This window comes from Bos taurus, chromosome 13 (genome assembly GCF_002263795.3).
Source record: "Bos taurus isolate L1 Dominette 01449 registration number 42190680 breed Hereford chromosome 13, ARS-UCD2.0, whole genome shotgun sequence".
NCBI lineage: Eukaryota > Metazoa > Chordata > Mammalia > Artiodactyla > Bovidae > Bos > Bos taurus.
The window spans coordinates 10,949,667-10,968,660 of record NC_037340.1 but is presented as its reverse complement, the minus strand read 5'-3'; the positions used below and the strand labels follow the sequence as shown (position 1 = coordinate 10,968,660).

The window sequence follows — 18,994 nt, the reverse complement described above, 5'->3', positions numbered from 1 at the left end:
GCCCCGGAGCCCTGCCTCTCGCTCCCTCCTCCATCCTGGCCAACCACTGACCTGTGTCTCGTAGGAAAATAGTTGATTGCAGGAGATGACTGAAGTCGTGGAGAAGCTCTCAGACTCAGAGAAGCTAGTCCTCAAGCTGCAGAATGACCTGGAGTTTGTGTTGAGGGACAAGGCAAGTCCTCTTGCAGACTCTGAGTCCCCAGACAAGCACCTGTGGGTGTTGGTAAAGGGCGTCAGGGTCTTGATGGAGAATACACAGGAGATGGAATTGGGTTTTTCTGCTAAAATTCCACGTGCTGCTCAGTCACTCAGTCATGTCTGAATCTTTGTGACCCCCATGGACTGTAGCCCGCCAGGCTCCTCCGTCCGTGGAATTTTCCAGGCGCAGGCAAGAATACTGGAGTGGGTGCCATTTCCTGCTCCAGGGGATCTTCCCGTTCCGGGGCTGAACCTGCGTCTCCTGCGTCTCCTACGTTGGCAGGCGGGCTCTCTGGCACTAGTGCCACCTGGGAAACCTAAATGCTGTGATGCAGAGGAAGTTATTAAGGCCACTTCGCCTGGAGTTTCCTCCCCTTCAGGCAGTGCAGGGGTGCAGGTGATACCCCAGTGATGCCCTGCATTGACCTGCTGACGAGGCCTGGACCAGTCAGCAACTTCTGAACAGACCCCAGTGCTGGGGTGAGGAGCGCTTTGAGACCTGGCCCTTTCTGTCACCTTGAGGGGAGGAGGGGAAGGGAGGGAGGTGCACGTCCGTGCAAGGGCCGAGGCAAGAAGGCAGCCCAGGGTCCAGGTGGGAGCATGACCACCTTCCTGAAATTCCGAATATCCTTCTGACCTGAGACCTTTGAAACGAGGGTGGGGAGGAAGAGGAGGGACAGGTGGCTGCGCCTGCAGATGCTGAGCGTACTGCGGCAGTATGAGGGGGTGGCAGCCCACCCTCTACCTGGCCTGAGGTCCTGGCCCTCACTTTCCTGCTTGCATCTGGCTTTCAGCTGGAGCCTCAGAGCACAGAACTCCTGGCCCAGGAAGAGCGATTCTCAGAGATCCTGAAGGAATACGAGCTTAAGTACCGGGTGTGTGTCCCCCTGCCCTGCCCGAGGGAACGTCAGGCGCTGTCTGCTCAGGACTGGGTGGCCCCTCCCACCTCCTGGCCACCCACGTGGAGGGTGGCCCAGCCCGGGTCCACAGGAGCATCCCTACATGAGCCGGGCAGGCATAGCCTCTGACGTGGGCTTCCTTCTTCAGTTGAGGTCTTCTGAGCCTCGTGTTTTTGTTTTTCAGAAATTTTTGGCTGTGTTGCATGGCTTATGGGATCGCAGTTTCCTGACCAGGGATGGAACCCACACCCTCGGCAGTGAAAGCCATGGAGTCCTCAATGCTGGACTGCCAGGGAATTTCCCGAGCCTCATGTTCTGCAAGGAGGCAGTTGGGACTTTGCCCACCCAGCACCTGTGCCCGGCCCCACACAGGCTGCTCACCCCAGTCCCAAGGCCCCCGTGTGCATCCGGGCACCGTGTAGGGCTTCATCTTGTTTCCTGTGGTTGAGTGTATGCATTTCCTGGGCCAAACCTACATGTGAGCCCACTCAGCTGGCGTCGCCACCATGCAGAGCAGGGTGCAGGTGGTGAACAGTCCCTGCTGGGAAACAGATCACACTGTTACTCCCTCAAGATTGTCCAGGACTCCGGCAGATAAAGCATGGTTGTTTGGAGGTAAGGGTGTAGTATTCACTTGCTTCTTAATGGTTTCCCTCCTGATTAACGTAAGAACTGTCTCTCTGCACGTGATGCTTTGGCCACACCAGAGGATAAAGGTGAGCCCGTGCTGGTCTGCAATGTGACATGACCCCCGCCTCCTGCCTGCCACACCCCGAATCCCGGTGCCCCTGCAGTCCTGTGTATGGGTCACCTGTGTAGCCCTTCTCAGAGACCGAGTGGTGTGTGGGTTTTGTGGTTAACTTTCTGGGAGGAACTCTCCTTCCTGCCATGTTTTCTCCCCCACTTTGAGCACCTGTGACTAACCAGCACTTAATACGTTGCTTTAGTGCACCTGAATTTTTTCATACAGGTGTAACCCCCTTTTTTTTTCACATGACTGTCACCTAACTGTTGCTACTCATTTCACTTTTGATTCTTGAAATTTTGGCAAAAAAAAATTTTACGTTTTGGTGCTACTTATTCAGAGATCTTCCCTCTTTTGGGGGGATATTTTTGGCTGTTTCAAACTAGCATTGAGAACGTTAAAAAAAATTTTTTTTAAATAATTTGTAATACACGAAGTTGCAAATGTCTGGGCAGCCAGCCCCTCTGTGTGTCCTGACGTGGTGTGGCTGGCCCCGCCTTCCTCTCCACTGCTTTCTGAGCTGCTGTTGAAACCCCACCCTCTCCTGCTTTCTTGCTGAGCTCACCTCTCCTGCTAATGCTAACGTGAAGAGAAGCCTCGAAGGTTCCAGAGCCTCAGACCTAGGGCTTCGCTGTGTGCAGTGGACCTGCTGCCTTTCCCGGCTCTCGGGGCAGCATCCTGTGACTGCCTTCAGCATCCACAGGCACCCCAAATTCACATGCAACCCACACGAAAGCAGGCACATGGCTCCCCAGCCCTGCTGGACGCACCCTGGATGGACAGGCTGGGACCCAGGACAGTGCATGTCATCCTTAGGCTCTTGGAACAGAGCAGTCTGCCTGGCATCATACCTTAAGGGCCTGTTTTCTGGCTCTGGGGAACTTGCGGAGCATGTATATGCTCTTACAGTGGCTGTGTGAGGCGGGAAGGAACCACTGAAGGGGCAGGGCATTGGGCAGAAATGATTCTGTCTATGTTTCCTGCCACATCAGCACTGCTCAGTAAAAATAGCAGTCACGTGTGTACTTCCAAGTTTTCCAGTGGTCACGTTAAAAAAGGTAAAAGAAAAAAAGTAAAAAGAAATGGGTGACGTTAATTTTAATAACATTTTATTTACTCCATTACTTTCACAGTGTCATCATTTCAGCATATAATCAATATAATCACATTTTAAGTGAGCTATTTTGCATCCCTCTTTGGGAACCTGGTCTTTAAGATCATTGTAGAGTTTATGCTGCACACCTCAATCCAGACTGACCACGTCAGGGATGCTCTGTGGCCTGTGTGGTGTCATTGTGGGGTGGGGGTGCACACACCCGCCGCCCCACGGGCCTCCCTGCAGCTCTCGCTTCCTGGCCTTGCCCTTTCCCCGGGACAGAGGTGCTCGCTCTGGGGAGATTGCGTATTTGCTCAGGAGTTTCTGAAGGAGGTACAGTGAGCCTAGTAAACATGTGCTTCCTCTAAGATCAGCAGGGCCTGTCCCTTCTCCCACATGGCCTAGAGCCGCCAGTTAGAGGCTCCTCCTCCCAGGGTGGGTGTGGACACAGGCCAGGCACTGGCCACCAGGGAGTTCAGAAAGAACTGACAAGAGCTGCCTGCAGAGGAAACGCAGATTAAAAAATCAGAGAGGAGGGACTGCCCTGGTGGTCCAGTGGTTAGGACTCCACTCCTGATCAGGGGGTGCGGGTGTGATCCCTGGTTGGGGAACTAAGGTCCTGCAGGCCGCATGCGCAGCCCCCAGAAAAGGAGAATCAGAGCGGGCGGTGGGGCCTTGAGGGTGTGCGTGGCATGGACCCCAGAGCCTGGGTCCCGGGGGAGGAGCCGGCTGGAAGTGGCATCACATGTGGCGTCCTCCAGGTGGGGTGACCACGGCCCACCCGAGGCGGGGGGAGGAGCACGTGGACCCACCGTCACGGGTGAACGTGGCGCTTGGGCCATGGGACCACCTGGGAGAGCGGACTGTGCGCGCTGCCCTTCCTGCCGGTAAAAGCCAGGTGACCAAGTGGGCGCGTTGAGTTATATTTCATTCTTTGCATGGATAAATGATGCTTGTTACAAACGAGACCCTTCCTCTTTTATTTTTCCTCTGTGCTGTGCAGCTTGCGGGATCTTAGTTCCCTAACCAGGGAGCAAGCCCGCGTCCTCTGCAGGGAAAGCACTCAGTCCTAACCGCTGGACCACCAGGAAGGTCCCAGAGGCCCTTCCTCTTAAGCCTCATGTCCCCCGAATCTCCCCTACCCCTTACGAGCATGCTCCCCCAACCTCTTGTGGTTTCAGGTGTTAAAAGGTCTCTGTATTTTCTCCATTTCTCACTTTTACTGCACTTTTTTCCCCGAGCCCCTTCTGGGTATCTAGTGATGGAAGGTGGTGCCAGGCATAAGACGGTGGGAAATGACTCCTGCTCCTTGTCGCTCCCAGAGCAGTTCGGTGCCCGGGTATAGTGTCGGTGCCCTGTCCTGGAAGACGGGACCCGCTCTGCTGGGGCCTGAACTGTTCCCCGGGTGCCGGCCCTGTGCCCCGCTCCTGGGCCTGGTGGCCGCAGTGGCTGGAGGAAGTGTCTGGCTCTGCCCACAGGACCTGCAGGACCACAGCGACAAGCTGCAGGCTGCCCTGGAAAGTCTGCAGGCACAGGCGGCCCCGAGTCGGCACGGCCGCCTGCCCCCGGGACACGGCCGGGGTAGGAGCTGACTGCTTGGAGGTGGTGGGTCTGCTGGGAGGCAGTGGGTCACGTGCTCATGCCCCGGGGGTGGGGCGGTGGGCCAGCCCGCTATGCAGGGGGTCACAAGTCCTTCGGACCACTTGTGTGGGAGAAGGGGCCTATCTGAGGCGAGGGGTTTAGGCAACCCAGAGCCCCAAGGGAGATGGAGGAGGATGAAGGTCCTACTGCTTGGACAGAGTAAGTGGTGAAGGTTATGATGACCTTGCTGTGACCTCAGGGCAGGCGTGTCCCCTGTGAGCCTCCTAAGGCAGCGGGGACGGAAGGAGATGCCCCCGGGGAGGGTCATCTGGGAAGGGGAGCAGAGAGCGGGCTGGGGGCGAGGGGGGACGGCCTGCGATGGCTCTGACAGGGCAGTCCATGTCAGCTTTCCTCGGGGCCTCCGAGGGCAGCTGGGGGGTCTTCTGCGCACCTGGCCTCTGAGGCGGGCCCTCACCTGCACCTGCAGCAGTGGACTCTGCTCCCCCGGGCCACAGCCCTGCTGCCCTCAGCCAGGGGTGGTTGGCGTGTGGCTGCTGTCATCGCATGCCTCAATGAGTGTCAGGGGCCCGTGTGGCCGCAGGGAAGGGGGCGATGGTCTTTATCCCTGGACGGGCCTGAGCTGCAAGGAGTGTGTGGCCCTTGTTGAGAGCCAGGACCTGCGCCCCGGGTGTGGTGGCCATATGGCTCTGGGTCGTAGCACCAGAGGGAGCCCCAAGCTTCGTGTTGGTGCCGATGCAGCCAAAGCGCTCTCCGGCTGGAGGCTTTTCTCTTCCCCTCGCCCCCATCTAAAGAGGAGGGATAGTCAGGACAGCAGCACTGTGGTGCAGGGCCCACGTGGGTGGTGGAGGCCAGGTTGGCCATGCATCCAACCGGGGCCACTCCTGACCCAGGCGGCAGCTGCCTGTTGTCAGAGCGATAGGATGCTCTCTTTCCTAAGGTGCTTATCCCAAGTTCTCTCGGCCAGATGTTGCCGAGTCGTCCCTCTTTTTCATGGAAAACATTCGGGAACTGAAAAGAGCAGATGAGAGGTCAGGATGTGTCTGCTCCCTTCACTTTCAGCCCATCAACCGGCATGGATGAAACCCCAGCAGTGGCCACACTCACATTCTGAATCAATGGCGTGGGGGACGCCTGGGCCCAGGAGGGCTGGCTGTGCTGTGGGTCCATGCGCACCTCTTTGCGACGAGCTGTAAGGACGGGTGATGTTGCTGGTGGGGAGGATCTTCGGGACTAGCTGTAGCTCCCATCCCCTCCCTATGATCTGTCGGTGCCTCAGTCCATGACAGCTTAGTTTGCGTGACATTTTCCTTGAGACCCCTCATGCTTTATGTGATGTAACCGTGAGCAGCGAGGGCCTCTGAAAAAACAAGGGAGCTCAAACAAAGCTTGAAGACATGGCTTCATCATGCCTCGTCCTGAAGTGCTATCTGAGCCCTGGTCCCATTTTCCTGTTGTCCCTGCCCCTCTGTGTGTCTGCCGTGGTCAAAGGAGCAGGCATGTACCCCCATGTAGCCTGACAGATCTGGCAGGAAGCCTCCTCCTCATTTCTACCTTTGAGTGACCTGTGTTCTGGCAAAGACTCGAAATGCTGATCTGTAAAAATGCCAACTTGGAGAACTTGGCTCGACAGACAGCCCCCGGCCTGTGGCCTCTGAGCACCAGTACCGCCTTCCTCTTGCAGAAAGGTCCCACGGAAGGCTGTGCTTCCTCCAGGGTTGGCTTCGAGGTTGGATCGGGTCCCATGGTGTCCTGGGCAGAACATCTATGGACATGTCCTCTTATTTTCAGGCACGGTCACGTTCGTGGGTGATTCTGCCCCAGCAAGTATAGAAACAGAGATCATGTTGGAGCAGGTGAAGGAGCATTACCAAGATCCAGCTGGAGACCAAGGTCAGGGGACTGAGGGAGGCCACAGAGGTCGGGGAACTTGCTGCTGCTGAGATGCATCTGCGCACACGTCTGCCCATAATGAGCGCTCTCAGAGGGAACGGAGGTTTGCAGGGAATGTGTGTGACCTTGACTTTCTGCCTCCACCCACTTCGGAAGGAGGCAGGACAGAAGGAATAGCTAATAATGGGAGGGAACAGGGTTCCTCCCCGTGTCTGGAGGCTGGTGCAGAGGCCAGACCTCCCTGTTTGCCCTGCGCTGGGAAGTCACAGCCCCCAGCTCTGTTGCAGCTGAAGCAGATTCTGGGAGCAGAATCTTAGTTCCTGTGATTGCCCTGCACCAGGGGCTCCCCAGGTGGCGCTAGTGGAAAAGAGGAGATATATCGCCAAGACAGGAGACATAAGAGATGCAGGTTCCATCCCTGGGTCGGAAAGATCCCCTGGAGGACAGTGTGGCAACCACTCCAGTCTTCTTCCTGGAGAATCCCATGGACGAAGGAGCCTGGTGGGCCACAGTCCACAGGGTCACACAGAGTCGGACACGACTGAAGTGACTTGGCATGCAGGGGCTCCTAGGCACCCTGGCCAAGCCTGTCTTCTTGGGTGAATGTGTCTCTTGCTCTGTTACTCGATTGTGGTGGGTTTTGTGGAGGGATGGTGCCCACAGCTTGTCAAGTGTCACCATGGCCACGGGGTGGTCCTGCCCCTGGGTGCCTGCTGTGGCCTTGCCTTCCAGGCCTCGTGGAGGTGTTGTTCCCCTCTGCCCTCCTCCTGCGGCTGCCTGCCCAGCTGCCAGCCTCCCTTCTGCACCTGTGGGCCTCCCCCCAAGGCTGCAGTGGAGGTTACAGGAAGTGATGGAAGCAGGCGGCCACCAAGCCGTGGGGAGCCTTTCACGGGCCCCGGCACCCTGTTGAAGCTGGGCCACCCGCTGTTTAGGTTCTGCGCCCGGCAGCCTTGATTCGTCAAGTGAGTTGTGTTTAGGGGCCCCCAGTCGACATCACTCATGCCTCTCTCCTCAGGTTAATGACCACGAGAGGGAAATGGAGGAGACGAAAAGGGCCTTTGCAGAGGAAAGGAGGGAGCTGGAGCGGGCTTTCCAGCTCGAGGTTGGCGTGCTGCAGGGTCAGAAGGCCAAGCTGGTGATGCTGCAGGCGGAGTCGCAGGAAGTGGTCCAAGGCCTGCGGCAGCAGCTGCAGAGGAGGGTGGAGCTGGAGCGGGGCCACGCGTGGCGGCTGAGCCAGGACAGAGCACGGCTGCAGGAGGTGCTCCAGTATCTCAGGTCCGCCACCCTGGCCTTGTGTGATCTCAGGTCCAGGGTTTGTTGCCCAGAACCCGGATTTGAAATTGAATTTGGGCAACAGATTGCTCAGAGTCACAAGTATGCGTTACCTGAATGGTGAGCCCTGAAAGAACAGGTTATTTTACACAGGTTCTGACCTTTCTTTCGGCCATACTGTGCGCATGGCATGAGAGATCTTAGTTCCCTCACCAGGGATCGAACTTGTGCCCCTGTGGTGGATGCGTGGAGTCTTCACCGCTGGACTGCCAGGGACGTCCCAAGGAGTCTGACTTTAAAAACACAGTCTCCTTCATCTGTCATCTCGTGGCTCCTGGGGAGGTGGATAAAAGGCATAAATGCCCCCAAATAATGGGAAAGGCCTTTAGTTTGGGTTAGTGGAGTTTTTGAAAGAAACTGAGATTTGTGAGCAAAGGAGAGAAAAGGTTTATTAGGAAAATTGGAACATGATCTTCTGTGCTAGAGAAGAAGGGCCCACATGCCCATCCTCCGGGCCCCACCAGGAAGCTGAGGGGCTGGAGAGGCCTGAGGGGAGGCTAAAGGTGGGGAGGCAGTCCGTGAGCCGGTGATGGAGCATCAGGTGTGCAGCCTGGCCCTCCTCCCCGGCCCCCCTGGGGCCCAGGCCAGCACCCACTCCATCTCAGGGGCCCAGGCCTCTAGAAGGGCTTTGCCAGGAGCCTCCCAGCACCACCCAGGAGATGACCTGGGTGACTGCAGGCAGGCACAGCTGTGTGTTGTGGTTGCGGCTCTCTACCCAGTGTCTTTTGGTCCCGTGAGCACCCACACGGCACTCCCGCAAGCTCGCCGTGTCCTGCAGAGACAGAGGCTCCGTGAGCTGTTGTGTCCCTTGTCTGGGCAGAGGACACTGGCTCACCGCACACGCAGGTGTGTCCAGCTGAGGCGCCAGCTCCTGCCCGCAGGGTGACCATGGCACGTTGCTTCACCGGAAAACAGATCACGTGGGATTTATGATAAGCCAAGGAATAAATGTCAGTGCACCTCCCAGCTTGAGAAAGAAAATACTGGCATAGCCAGTAGCCCCAGGCTGTGTTCCCAGACCCCCCTCCCTTCCCCCCGAGGCGCCTGGACTGTTTATCACCCTCTAGACCTTGCTGTAGGCCTCTGCCTCAGACGGGGGGTCCCCCATGATGTGGAGCCTTGGTCGTGGTGGGCTGACCTCTGAATTCCCTGCTCCATGAAGCAGAGGTGGTGCTGGGCCTCACAAGTGGCAGAGCCTCAGGTGAACGTGTGGACCCACTGTTGCAATTGCGGCTGCGATCGAAGGCTGGTCTCGGGCCCAGTGCACCTGGAGTCCACATCAGGCCCCTGGCACACTCGGGGCCTTCCGTGCGGGAGCAGCCCAGCGGCCACATGCCCTCTCTGCCGTCTGTCTCGGGCACTTCCTCTGGACTGGCACAGGAGCCAGTGCTGTCCTCGTCCTCCACCCAGCCCCCGGGCCCAGGGGCTGTGCTGGGCCTCTCCCCGCTTCTCCTGACTCGCGGCACGCCTTGGCTTGTTGGCCCCACAGCTAACGTCACAGTTCCAGTCTCAGTGGTGTCTGGATCATTGGACAGGGTTTCCTGGGCACCTGCCACCTGCTGTCACAGCTAGGGGTGCAGCCTGGAGTGAGACAGGTGTTTGCAGCTTTTGGCCCCAGGTGGGTGGGTGGAGAAGGCTCCATTCTCGGGCATCTGTGACCCTTGTTACAGGTCTGTTCAGGTCTTATGTTTCCTCCTGGGTCTGTCTTGGTAGATTGTTTCAAGGCATTAGGACATGGCCGTTTTTCAAATCTCCAGACCGGGCGTTGTACTGAATGGTCCTCAGCTTGGATGCCGGGTTAGATGCCTTCCTTATGGGGCCATCTTCTTTACTCTGATGTGTGGTCTTTCATGAAACTGTCTTTGGAGTACATTCCCTCAGTTTTTTTTTTAATCTGAAAATGTCTCAGCTTCTCTCCCATTTCTGAAGGCTGGTCTTCCTAGGAGCACAAACCTTGATGTGCAGTTGAAGGTTGCCCTCTGCCCTCTGACCTGGGCAGGCTGCTCTGTGTGAGCATCCATTTTCCATTGCTGTGGTGATGAGTTACCAGGAAGTCAGAGGCTTAAAGCATCATAACTTAGGATTTCACAGTGCTTGAGCCTGGAAATCAGAAGTGCCTACGACTGGGCGGGAATCTCAGTGTTGGCAGCTGCCTTACTTTCTGGAAGCTCGGGAGGAAACCTGCAGGCCTCCCATTCTTGATCCATACCTTCCTCCTCTGACGCCAGCAGTGACTGGTTGGTCCTCCTCGTGCTCCATCCTGACTCCCAGTCTTCTGCCTGCTCTTCCACAGTGGAGGGCCCTAGTGGACAGTCTAGGACACTCTTTCCATCTAAGAGCAGTGAATTAGCAGCTATAATTCTGTTTGTTGCGTTGATTCCCCTTTGCTATGAAATAGTACATTTGCAGGTTCTGGATGCAGACGTCTTTTAGAGGCTATTATTCTGACCCCACAGGAGGTGATCTGAGTTGTGTCCTCTGGTTGCTGTTAGCTTCTCCATCTTTTGTGGTTTTTCTTTGGTGTGTTTAGGTGTGTATTTCTTTCATTTCAACTTTTTATTAAAGTGTTATATGCACACACAAAAAAATTCACATGTGTATACAGTCGGAAAAATTGTTGATGAATTGGACACCTCTGTGTCACCAGCACCCAGAACACGTCCCTCAGGGTCACTATTGCAAGTCGGGATAGTGGTAACCCCTGGGGGGGCTCTGGGGAACCCCATTTTTTGTTCCTAAGAATGGAATTGTTGAGTCGTAGGGCATAGGTGCTGTTTTCTTTTTACTTACCATGCTTAGAAATATTATGCCTGCTGAATATATAGATTTGTGTCCTATGAAAATCTTTCAGATATTCTTTGTAAAATATTGCCTCTCTCCTCAGTGGCCTTTTCAGTTGGATGTATGATATTAGATCTTTTCACTCTTCCTCCTTTTCTTAACCTCTCTTTCATTTCTTCCAGCTTCTTTTCTGTACATGGTACATTCTGGGTACTTTTTCATATCTCTGTGTTCCAGGTCAGTGATTCTTTCTTCAGCTATATCTAATCTACCAGCGAGCTTTTATTTTGACATTGATTTTTTTTTTTTTTCGTTTTCAAACATTCTATTTGGTCCTGCCTTATCATTTCTGATAGCTTCTTGTTGCTGGCTTGTCCACTTTTTATTTCCATCTTTTATTTAAGTAAACATTTAATAATATTTATCCCAAGTTTGTATCTGATAATTCCAATATCTGGGATCTAATTCTGTTGTTTTGGCTTCTTCTGACTCTCATCAGTGGTCCTTTCCCACATACGTTGTGGTGACCTTTGATTGTGAGCTCATGTTCACATGATGTTTATCTCTGGGACTCTTGGGAGCTGTAGTAGAGGGTTCTCCCTGCAGAAAGGATGTGTTTTGCTTTTTCCAAGAAGACTTGGGAGCCTCTTAATCTGAGACCACTTAACCTCTTCCAGGGAACCAGCCCAGCACACGCACCCCTGGTGTGGTTTCTCCACACCGATATAGGTGTTGGCCTCAGGGTAACGCTCAGGGCAACCCCATCTTTGTGTTGCTTAATGCTCACAGCTCTGATTTCAGCATTCGGGTTTTTGTTTAAGGTCCCTTGTGGTTTCTATAACCTTCTGTGAGGACGCCGCACCTTGGATGATCAGCTTTGCACAGGCTCTGGTTATCTGGTGAATGTGGAGGACTAGGATAAGGCAGCCACCATCTTACTCGAGGTCCAGGAAACTGGAAACAGAACCCCACCCACTGCTGCCACCCACATACACACACACACCTGCCTCGAATCAATTTTGTTTTCCATCCAGGAGCCTGAATAACAGTTCAAAACACAGACCTCATTTGAGATCACTCTCCTCAGTGAAACCCTTCACTTCTTTTAAAATTCCATTGACTTCTGTGTCTTAATTTTTCTCTTTAGTTCCTCATGAGAAAAATGAAATCATACTTATGCTTATGAAGGAGATACTTATGCTTGATATTATAAGAATAATATTATATTATATTATAATTATTATAATTATATATTATATAATTATTATATATTATATATAATTATATATTATATATAATATATATAATAATATATATTATATAATATATATATTATAATAATATATGAGATCATGTGCTTGAGTACTTTTAGATTGAAAAAACCAGAAGCTAATGCCAGGTAGAGACCTAATGTTTAGGGGAATAAGTGTCAGTGACACCAGCACATATCAAGGATAGATTCTCTGGGCGACAGGTGTGGGTTTCAAGCTGCGTCCCCATGATCTTTATTGGTCAGTTGCTCATCTGTTGCACATCACTGGAGTTACCTTCCAGGGAGACTAAGAGCATCGGAAGCCAAGGGCTCCAGGCAGACTTGGCCTGGGCAGCCTCTGTCAGTACTTGCTTTCCCCTCCTGAAGGTTCCACGTTGCATCGGATCACCCTCCGTCCGCTGCCGCGGGCATCTTTCCAGTTTCCTCCAGTGCTGACCTCAGGGTGTAGGACAGGGGGCACTCCCCATAGGATTCAGCTTCCTGAGTCCTTGTGTTCCTGAGCTTTGTGCTCGGGGTCCCTGGAGGGGATTCCCTTGCAACAACTCTGTGAGGACTCTCACCCAGCATCTTGCATTGGTGCCAGCTATGAGCACGCTGACATTTCAGTGAAGGTAAGGAGATGCAGGAAGGGGCCAGCTGTAAACACAGAGAACCAAGGTGCCGAACACACTAGTCACTGGCTCTTTTAGGAGCTAAGAAAGCTTTGTTTTTCTGTAGCTTATCTCTTGGGAGATGCAAGCCAGAGCAGGTTAACACTGGATACAGGGAGGGACTGGTGCCCTGTGTCCCCATCCAGGGAAGGAAAGTGGGGCTGGGGGTCATTGCAAGACCAGACTCTGTCGGGTGACCAGCTCCTGGAATTCCCACTCTTCTTTCTTTTTAAAATTTGTTATCCAGAATCGAGTTGGAAAAGCTTTCTGAAGAAAACACTCTCTTGAAAAATGAGCTGGGGAGGATCCGACAAGAGTTTGAAGCTTCAGAAAGGACGGAGGCTGCACAGAGGTAAGGGCCAGCTAATGGGTCCCACCCCAGCCACCCATCCCGGACACAGTTTGCTTATCACAGAAGAAGCTCAGAAGGCATTACTGTAGAAAGTGGGACGTGTTCACAGATAACCCACATTCCAGGAACAGTCAGCAGAGAACTGTGCTGCCCTCTGACCAGCCTTGATGGGCACGGGAGGGCTCAGGCGTCCTACAGAATACTCCATAGCGTGCTCAAGGGTCAGAGGAGGCATCCTGCATCCCTGTAGGGGCAGGAGGGCCTCTTACAACCTTCCTGGGCCAGGAGAATCTGTTTCTTCTTGTCCTGATGATGATTTCAGCCGTGCTTTTGTCCAAGGTTCATTCCTGGTCTGTTGATTTCAGTGTGTCAGAGTCAGGGGTCTAGGGCAGGGGCCTGAGCACTGAGGCAGGAGCTGTGTGTATTGTAGAGGGATACTTGTTGGTAGATTTCAGCTTTCACTATCAGAGCCTCATCTAAGAAGGGTTTGGCTTTTTTTTTTTTTTAATAAAATTCAAATGAGCTCAGCTCTAAACTGCTGAGAATGTGGTGTTGATTTGATAAAAGTGCCTGACGATTAAAGTGTGGAATCCAGAGTGGATGGTCACCCAGCGATCACTGTTACGTTACAGCAATTCTGAAATCTGAAAGGTTTCTTCCCTCCAGGAACCATTTTCCCTAAGTTTGGTGCTGGGGCCCTTTTGACAGCAGACGTCAGCAAATGTAAGGCTGTGTTGATCGTTATGCTTCTGGGTGTGAAGAGCACTCCCACGTGCTGGAGAGAGATTAACATGTGCTGTGCAACTGAGGAATGTCGTGGAGGGTTTGTTCTTACAGTGCTGGCAGGGTTCCTCTGGCTCCCAGGCTGGGATCCAGTTGGACCAGCACAGTAACAGTGTAGGACAGTGACAGACCAGTGGCTGTAGGCTATCGAGAACAGGTGTACAAACCAGCACCACAGTGACCACGGTGAGCAATGACTCATCAGTGACACTGTTAACTTTGCTTCTTCAACAGGAAGGAAATTGAGGTTTTAAAGAGAGACAAGGAAAAGGCCTGCTCTGAGATGGAAGAGCTCTGCACGCAGGTTAAGTATTGACCCCTGGTGTGAAACAGATGCCCCCCTCCCTCTTCCATTGTTTTGAAATAATCTCAAACTTACAGAAAGGAAACACAGAACATTTTTATGGAAGTTACAAGAGTTGCTGGCCCATCAGCCCCTTCCCACTCCAAGTTGGGGAATCACTGTGGATATGACAGGGTGTAGCCTCATCAGCCACGGCCGGGACCTCGTGTGGCTTGTCTGCCTTTCCTTGTTCTTAGGACCTGGTGCTTTTGAAGGTTATAAGCAGTTGTTTTGGTGTGTCTAAAACTTCCTTATAATTGGATTCCGATTATGTGGAAATATCCCCTTCTCATTCTATCCTGTCCGGGGACACAAGCTTTAGTGACGTCCTTAGATTCTTGGTCAGGTGCTGTGGGCCAGGCTTCTTCACAAAGTTACTTTCCCCTTGGTAATTACGGAACATTTTATAGGAAAATCCTTTGATATGATGTGAATGTCCTGTTCTTCATCAAACTCTCACAGAGTGGTTCTCCCTGTTTATTTAATGGGTTATAATATCTTACCATCAGTATTTATTTTCATGCTCAATTGTCCCAGATTTGGCTAATAAGAGCCCCCTCCGGGTGAGTTCTGGGCCTTGCAGACAGGTCCTGGTCATTATTTGAGCACTTCCTTACTTTCTAGTGTCCCATGATATTCCAGGTTCATCTGGTACTTCCCTTGCCCCAACCCTGGAAGCAGCCACTTCTCCAAGGAATCCTTGGTGACTTTTAGCTCAGAATGGTACTTGGAGACCAAGATTTGGGTACTGGGGGTGCTCACAGCTCCGGGGTCATCACTATGTCCAAATGCAGTTAGTGCATGGAACTCGGGAGGGTATATTTATTATGCTGTCATGCACGTGGTTTCAGGTATATTTATTTGTACAGCTCTCTACCAAAAATCATAAATTTAAACTCTGCAATTCCAATATCACAGGGATGATTCTAGCTTTCTCTCTCTGTATTTATAACTTATGCCTCTAGCAGTGAAAAGCCTGGTCTCCATCATCCTCAGTGGATGGACTTACTATTTGGTCAGTCCCCTTTAGCCTGCACGTGAATGCCCTTCTCATGCTGTTTAGCACTGACCACCACACTGGTCTCCCTTTGCGCCACGAATAAGTGCTTTCTGCACTTGGTCTCTCTTACTGGCTTTTGTACCCAAGCACACAGCTAGGAGGGCTTCCCTTGTGACTCAGCTGCTAAAGAATCCACCTGTAGTGTGGGAGACCTGGGTTTGGTCCCTGGGTAGGGAAGATCCCCTGGAGAAGGGAAAGGCTACCTACTCCGGTATGCTGACCTAGAGAATTCCATGGACTGTATAGTCCATGGGGTCACAAAGAGTTGGACACGACTGAGCTTCTTTCACTTCACTTCACACAGCTTGGATGTGTCATTCTTTTTTAATTTTTTTAAAAATTGAAATTATTACTGATAATTGCAGGCTCACATGTGGTTGTAAGACATATATTACAGAGGAGTACACTTTGTCCAGTTTCCCCAGTGGCCACGTTTTATGAAACTTTAGTATAGTGTCTGTGTTAGTGTGCTAGGGCTGCCACAGCAAAGCACCACAGACTGAAGGGCTTACACAACCAAGTTTATTTCCTCACAGTGCTCGGAATTAGAAGTTCAGGTCAGGGCGGGGCTGGTTTCTTCTGAGGCCTCTCTCTGGTTTGTACACAACTGTCCTGCCTGTGTCCTCCCGTGGTCCTCCTTCAGATGCGTCTGTGTCATCATCTCTTATTAGCGCACCATCATACTGCATTCATATGACCTCGTTTTACCTTAATCACCTCTTTAAGACCCCGTCTCCAACTGCAGTCCCTCTGTACAGGATTGGAGGTTTGGGCTTCAACATTGAATTGGGGTGTGGGGGGGCACAAGTCAGCCCTTAATGAGCATCACAGTCAAGCTGTTGACATTGATGCATCTGTAGGTCTTACTTCCCCAGTTTTTTTTTTTTTTTGCGGGGGTGGGGGGTGGTGTTCCTTTTCTTGGGGGAGGGGCTTCGTTGCCCCACGGCACGTGGCATCTTAGTTCCCCAATCAGGGATGGAACCCGAGTGTCCTGCCTCGGAAGGCAGGTTCTTAACCACGGGACCACCCAGAAAGTCCACATGCTCCCGCAGCTTTGCTTATGCTCTCGTGTGGTGTCAGGTCTACACGGTTTATTCCCTGTGCAGGTTCATGTCTCCACAACCCAGCTGCAGCGCCACTAGGTCCTTCATATTGTTCATTCACAGCGACATCCGCCATCTGTCTTTCTGCCTACCTATCCCAGCCCCAACAGCACCCTTACGGCAGAAAACAAAGAGGAACTGAAGAGCCTCCTGATGAAAGTGACAGAGGACAGCCAACCTTGTACCATTTCACCAGTGACACACAAGGAACCATCCCGAGTGAGCTCTCTGGGACTGCCTCTCCGCACATAGCACGGCTCCCTGCTGCGTGTCCACGTAGTTTCTTCCTGCCACTGGATGGCATTCCAAGGCGTTAACGTCCCACAGCTTGTTTTCAGTTCAGTTCAGTCTCTCAGTCGTGTCCAACTCTGCGACCCTATGGACTGCAGCACGCCAGGCTCCCCTGTCCATCACCAACTCCCGGAGCTTGCTCAGACTCATGTCCATCGCATCGGTGATGCCTTCCAACCATCTCATCCTCTGTCGTCCCCTTCTGCTCCTGCCTTCAGTCTTTCCCAGCATCAGGGTCTTTTCCAATGAGTCAGTTCTTCACATCAGGTGGCCAAAGTATTGGAGTTTCAGCTTCAGCATCAGCCCTTCCAATGAATATTCAGGACTGATTTCCTTTAGGATGGACTGGTTGGTGTCTGCACATTGCAGTCCAAGGGACTCTCAAGAGTCTTTTCCAACACCACAGTTCAAAAGCATCAATTCTTGGGCACTTAACTTTCTTTATGCTCCAACTCTCACATCCATACATGACTACTAGAAAAACCATAGCTTTGACTAGATGGACCTTTGCCAGTTTTTTAACATGCTATCTTGGTTGGTCATAGCTTTTCTTCCAAGGAGCAGGTGCCTTTTAATTTCATGGCTACAGTTACCATCTGCAGTGATTTTGGGGCCCAAGAAAATAAAGTCTGTGACTGTTTCCATTGTTTTCCCATCTATTTGCCATGAACTGATGGGACCGGATGCCATGATCTTAGTTTTTTGAATGTTGAGCTTTAAGCCAACTGTTTCACTCTCCTCTTTCACTTTCATCAGGAGGCTCTTCAATTCTTCTTTGCCTTCTGCCATAAGGGTGGTGTCATCAGCGTATCTGAGGTTATTGATATTTCTCCCGGCAATCTTGATTCCAGCTTGTGCTTCATCCAGCCTGGCATTTTGCATGATGTACTCCGCATGTAAGTTAAACAAGCAGGGTGACAATATACAGCCTTGACGTACTCCTTTCCCAATTTGGAACCAGCTTGTCTTAATGCTCACCTTTTAAAGGATGGCTGGGCTGATTCCAGTTTTGGGCCGTCACAGAAGCTGCAATGAACGTTTCTAGGCAGGTCTTTGTGTGGATGGTCATCATTTCACGGGATAGATGCCCAGGAGACAATCGCTCATCTGTACGGCAGCTACATGTCTGGTTTTATATGAAATTGCCCAGCTGTTTTCCAGAGCAGCTACTAAGAGTTTACGTTCCCGCCAGCGGCGTCTGCCAGGTCCAGTTGCCCCACATCCCTGTCCACACTTGGTGTTGTCACTCTTATTTTAGCCCGTCCAGTAGCGAGTGACACTGGGTCAGAACAGCTGGCGGGGGCTCCACTTGGCTATCCCCTTCCCCTCGCTGGTTCAGGCCTGGTAAAGAAGGTTTCTCTCGAGGGCAGAGAGCAGAACGCTCTGTGTACTTCAAAACAGGCATGGTCCTAGTCTACTCAGGCTCATACAGACGCCACAAGCAGGCGGCTTCAACTACAGGGTTTATTGTCCCAAGGTTCTCAAGGCCACGGTCAAGGCGGGGCCGGCCTGGTTCCCGTGAGGCTCTTCCAGGCTTGTGGGGAGCCCCCTCTCACTGTGTCTTCTTATAAAGTCACTGTCCCATTGGATTAGGACCCCACCTTGCGAGCACATTTAACCTGAATTACCTGCTAGCAGCCTTGTCCCCAGACTGGTGACTTTGTGGACCCGGTTCTACCCAAAGCAGCCACCTTGTTCAGGCCTCCAGCCTCTGGCTCCTGGTGAGCTGTGACGCTCTTCGCCTGTCTTTCTTTCTGGTTTTCAGAGCATTGGTTTGCCCTGTGACTTCAGTTCTCTGATGGGCCTGAGAAGAGTTGTTAACTTTCAGTTACTCAGCTTTTTCTTTGTTCTTGCTGGGAGGGTGGGAGTGCCGACTTCCAAGCTCTTTCCAGGCCAGAGCGGAAATGGCGTTTTGTTTTTCTTGTGGGTTTCTGCACATTCACTGTCAGGACATAGAAGCGTAGTAGATTTTCACCTGCCGACCTTGTGTCCTTGCTGAGCTCCCACTCACTCTGGGAGTGCGTTTGTCACCTCTGGTTTCCCAGACTCCTCCTGTACCCTGGAGACACCCGCAGTTCCCATCTGCCTCTTCCCACCGCTGCCTGCCTCCCCAAGCCTGGCTGATACGGTGGGAACAGCCACCCTGGGGTGATAGTGATGCATCCGCCTAGCTGTGCATGAACCCTGCTCCGAGGCACAGAGGGCTTCAGACCCTCAGCCTCCGGAGCAATTGCTAGGGAAAAGCAGAGGAGCAAAACATGGTTTGTGTGAAGGCGTGTGACACACGGTTGGCGATAACGAGCTTCCTTGTGTTGCCTGCTGGCTTCCGTTTATCCCAGGCCACACTGCCAGCATCCAGTATCCACTGTCTGCAAAGTGGGTCATTTCATCAGTGTGCTGTGTTTAATGACAGTGATCAGATTTTTAAAGAGAATCATGTGCCTCAGGTTTAGCTAGGGTTCTGGGTTTTTTTTTTTCCTTCAACTTGTATAAGATAATGTCAGAAATAACCGTGGGAGAAACGAGAAAAGCATGCCAGTTCTCCAGAGCAGTGATGGGATGTTGATGGGATGTGAGTGCTCCTGGTGCCCAGCGT

General features: G+C 52.4%; 2 protein-coding genes across 2 annotated transcripts in view; both read left to right on the top strand.

Annotated features, from left to right (window-relative positions):
- Window positions 1–18,994, top strand: part of LOC132346864 (uncharacterized) — a 186,561-nt gene that overhangs the window by 59,922 nt on the left and 107,645 nt on the right. The window lies entirely within an intron of this gene.
- The window catches only part of LOC101909551 (uncharacterized), a 43,114-nt gene that overhangs the window by 15,565 nt on the left and 8,555 nt on the right, over window positions 1–18,994 (top strand). Inside the window, 12 exon segments of the mRNA XM_059892863.1 lie at window positions 65–172; window positions 993–1,073; window positions 1,282–1,540; window positions 3,700–3,836; window positions 4,261–4,519; window positions 4,784–5,374; window positions 5,478–5,568; window positions 6,195–6,413; window positions 6,415–6,430; window positions 7,446–7,705; window positions 12,714–12,818; window positions 13,836–13,905. Coding sequence (XP_059748846.1) covers window positions 65–172; window positions 993–1,073; window positions 1,282–1,540; window positions 3,700–3,836; window positions 4,261–4,519; window positions 4,784–5,374; window positions 5,478–5,568; window positions 6,195–6,413; window positions 6,415–6,430; window positions 7,446–7,705; window positions 12,714–12,818; window positions 13,836–13,905 — 2,196 coding nt within the window.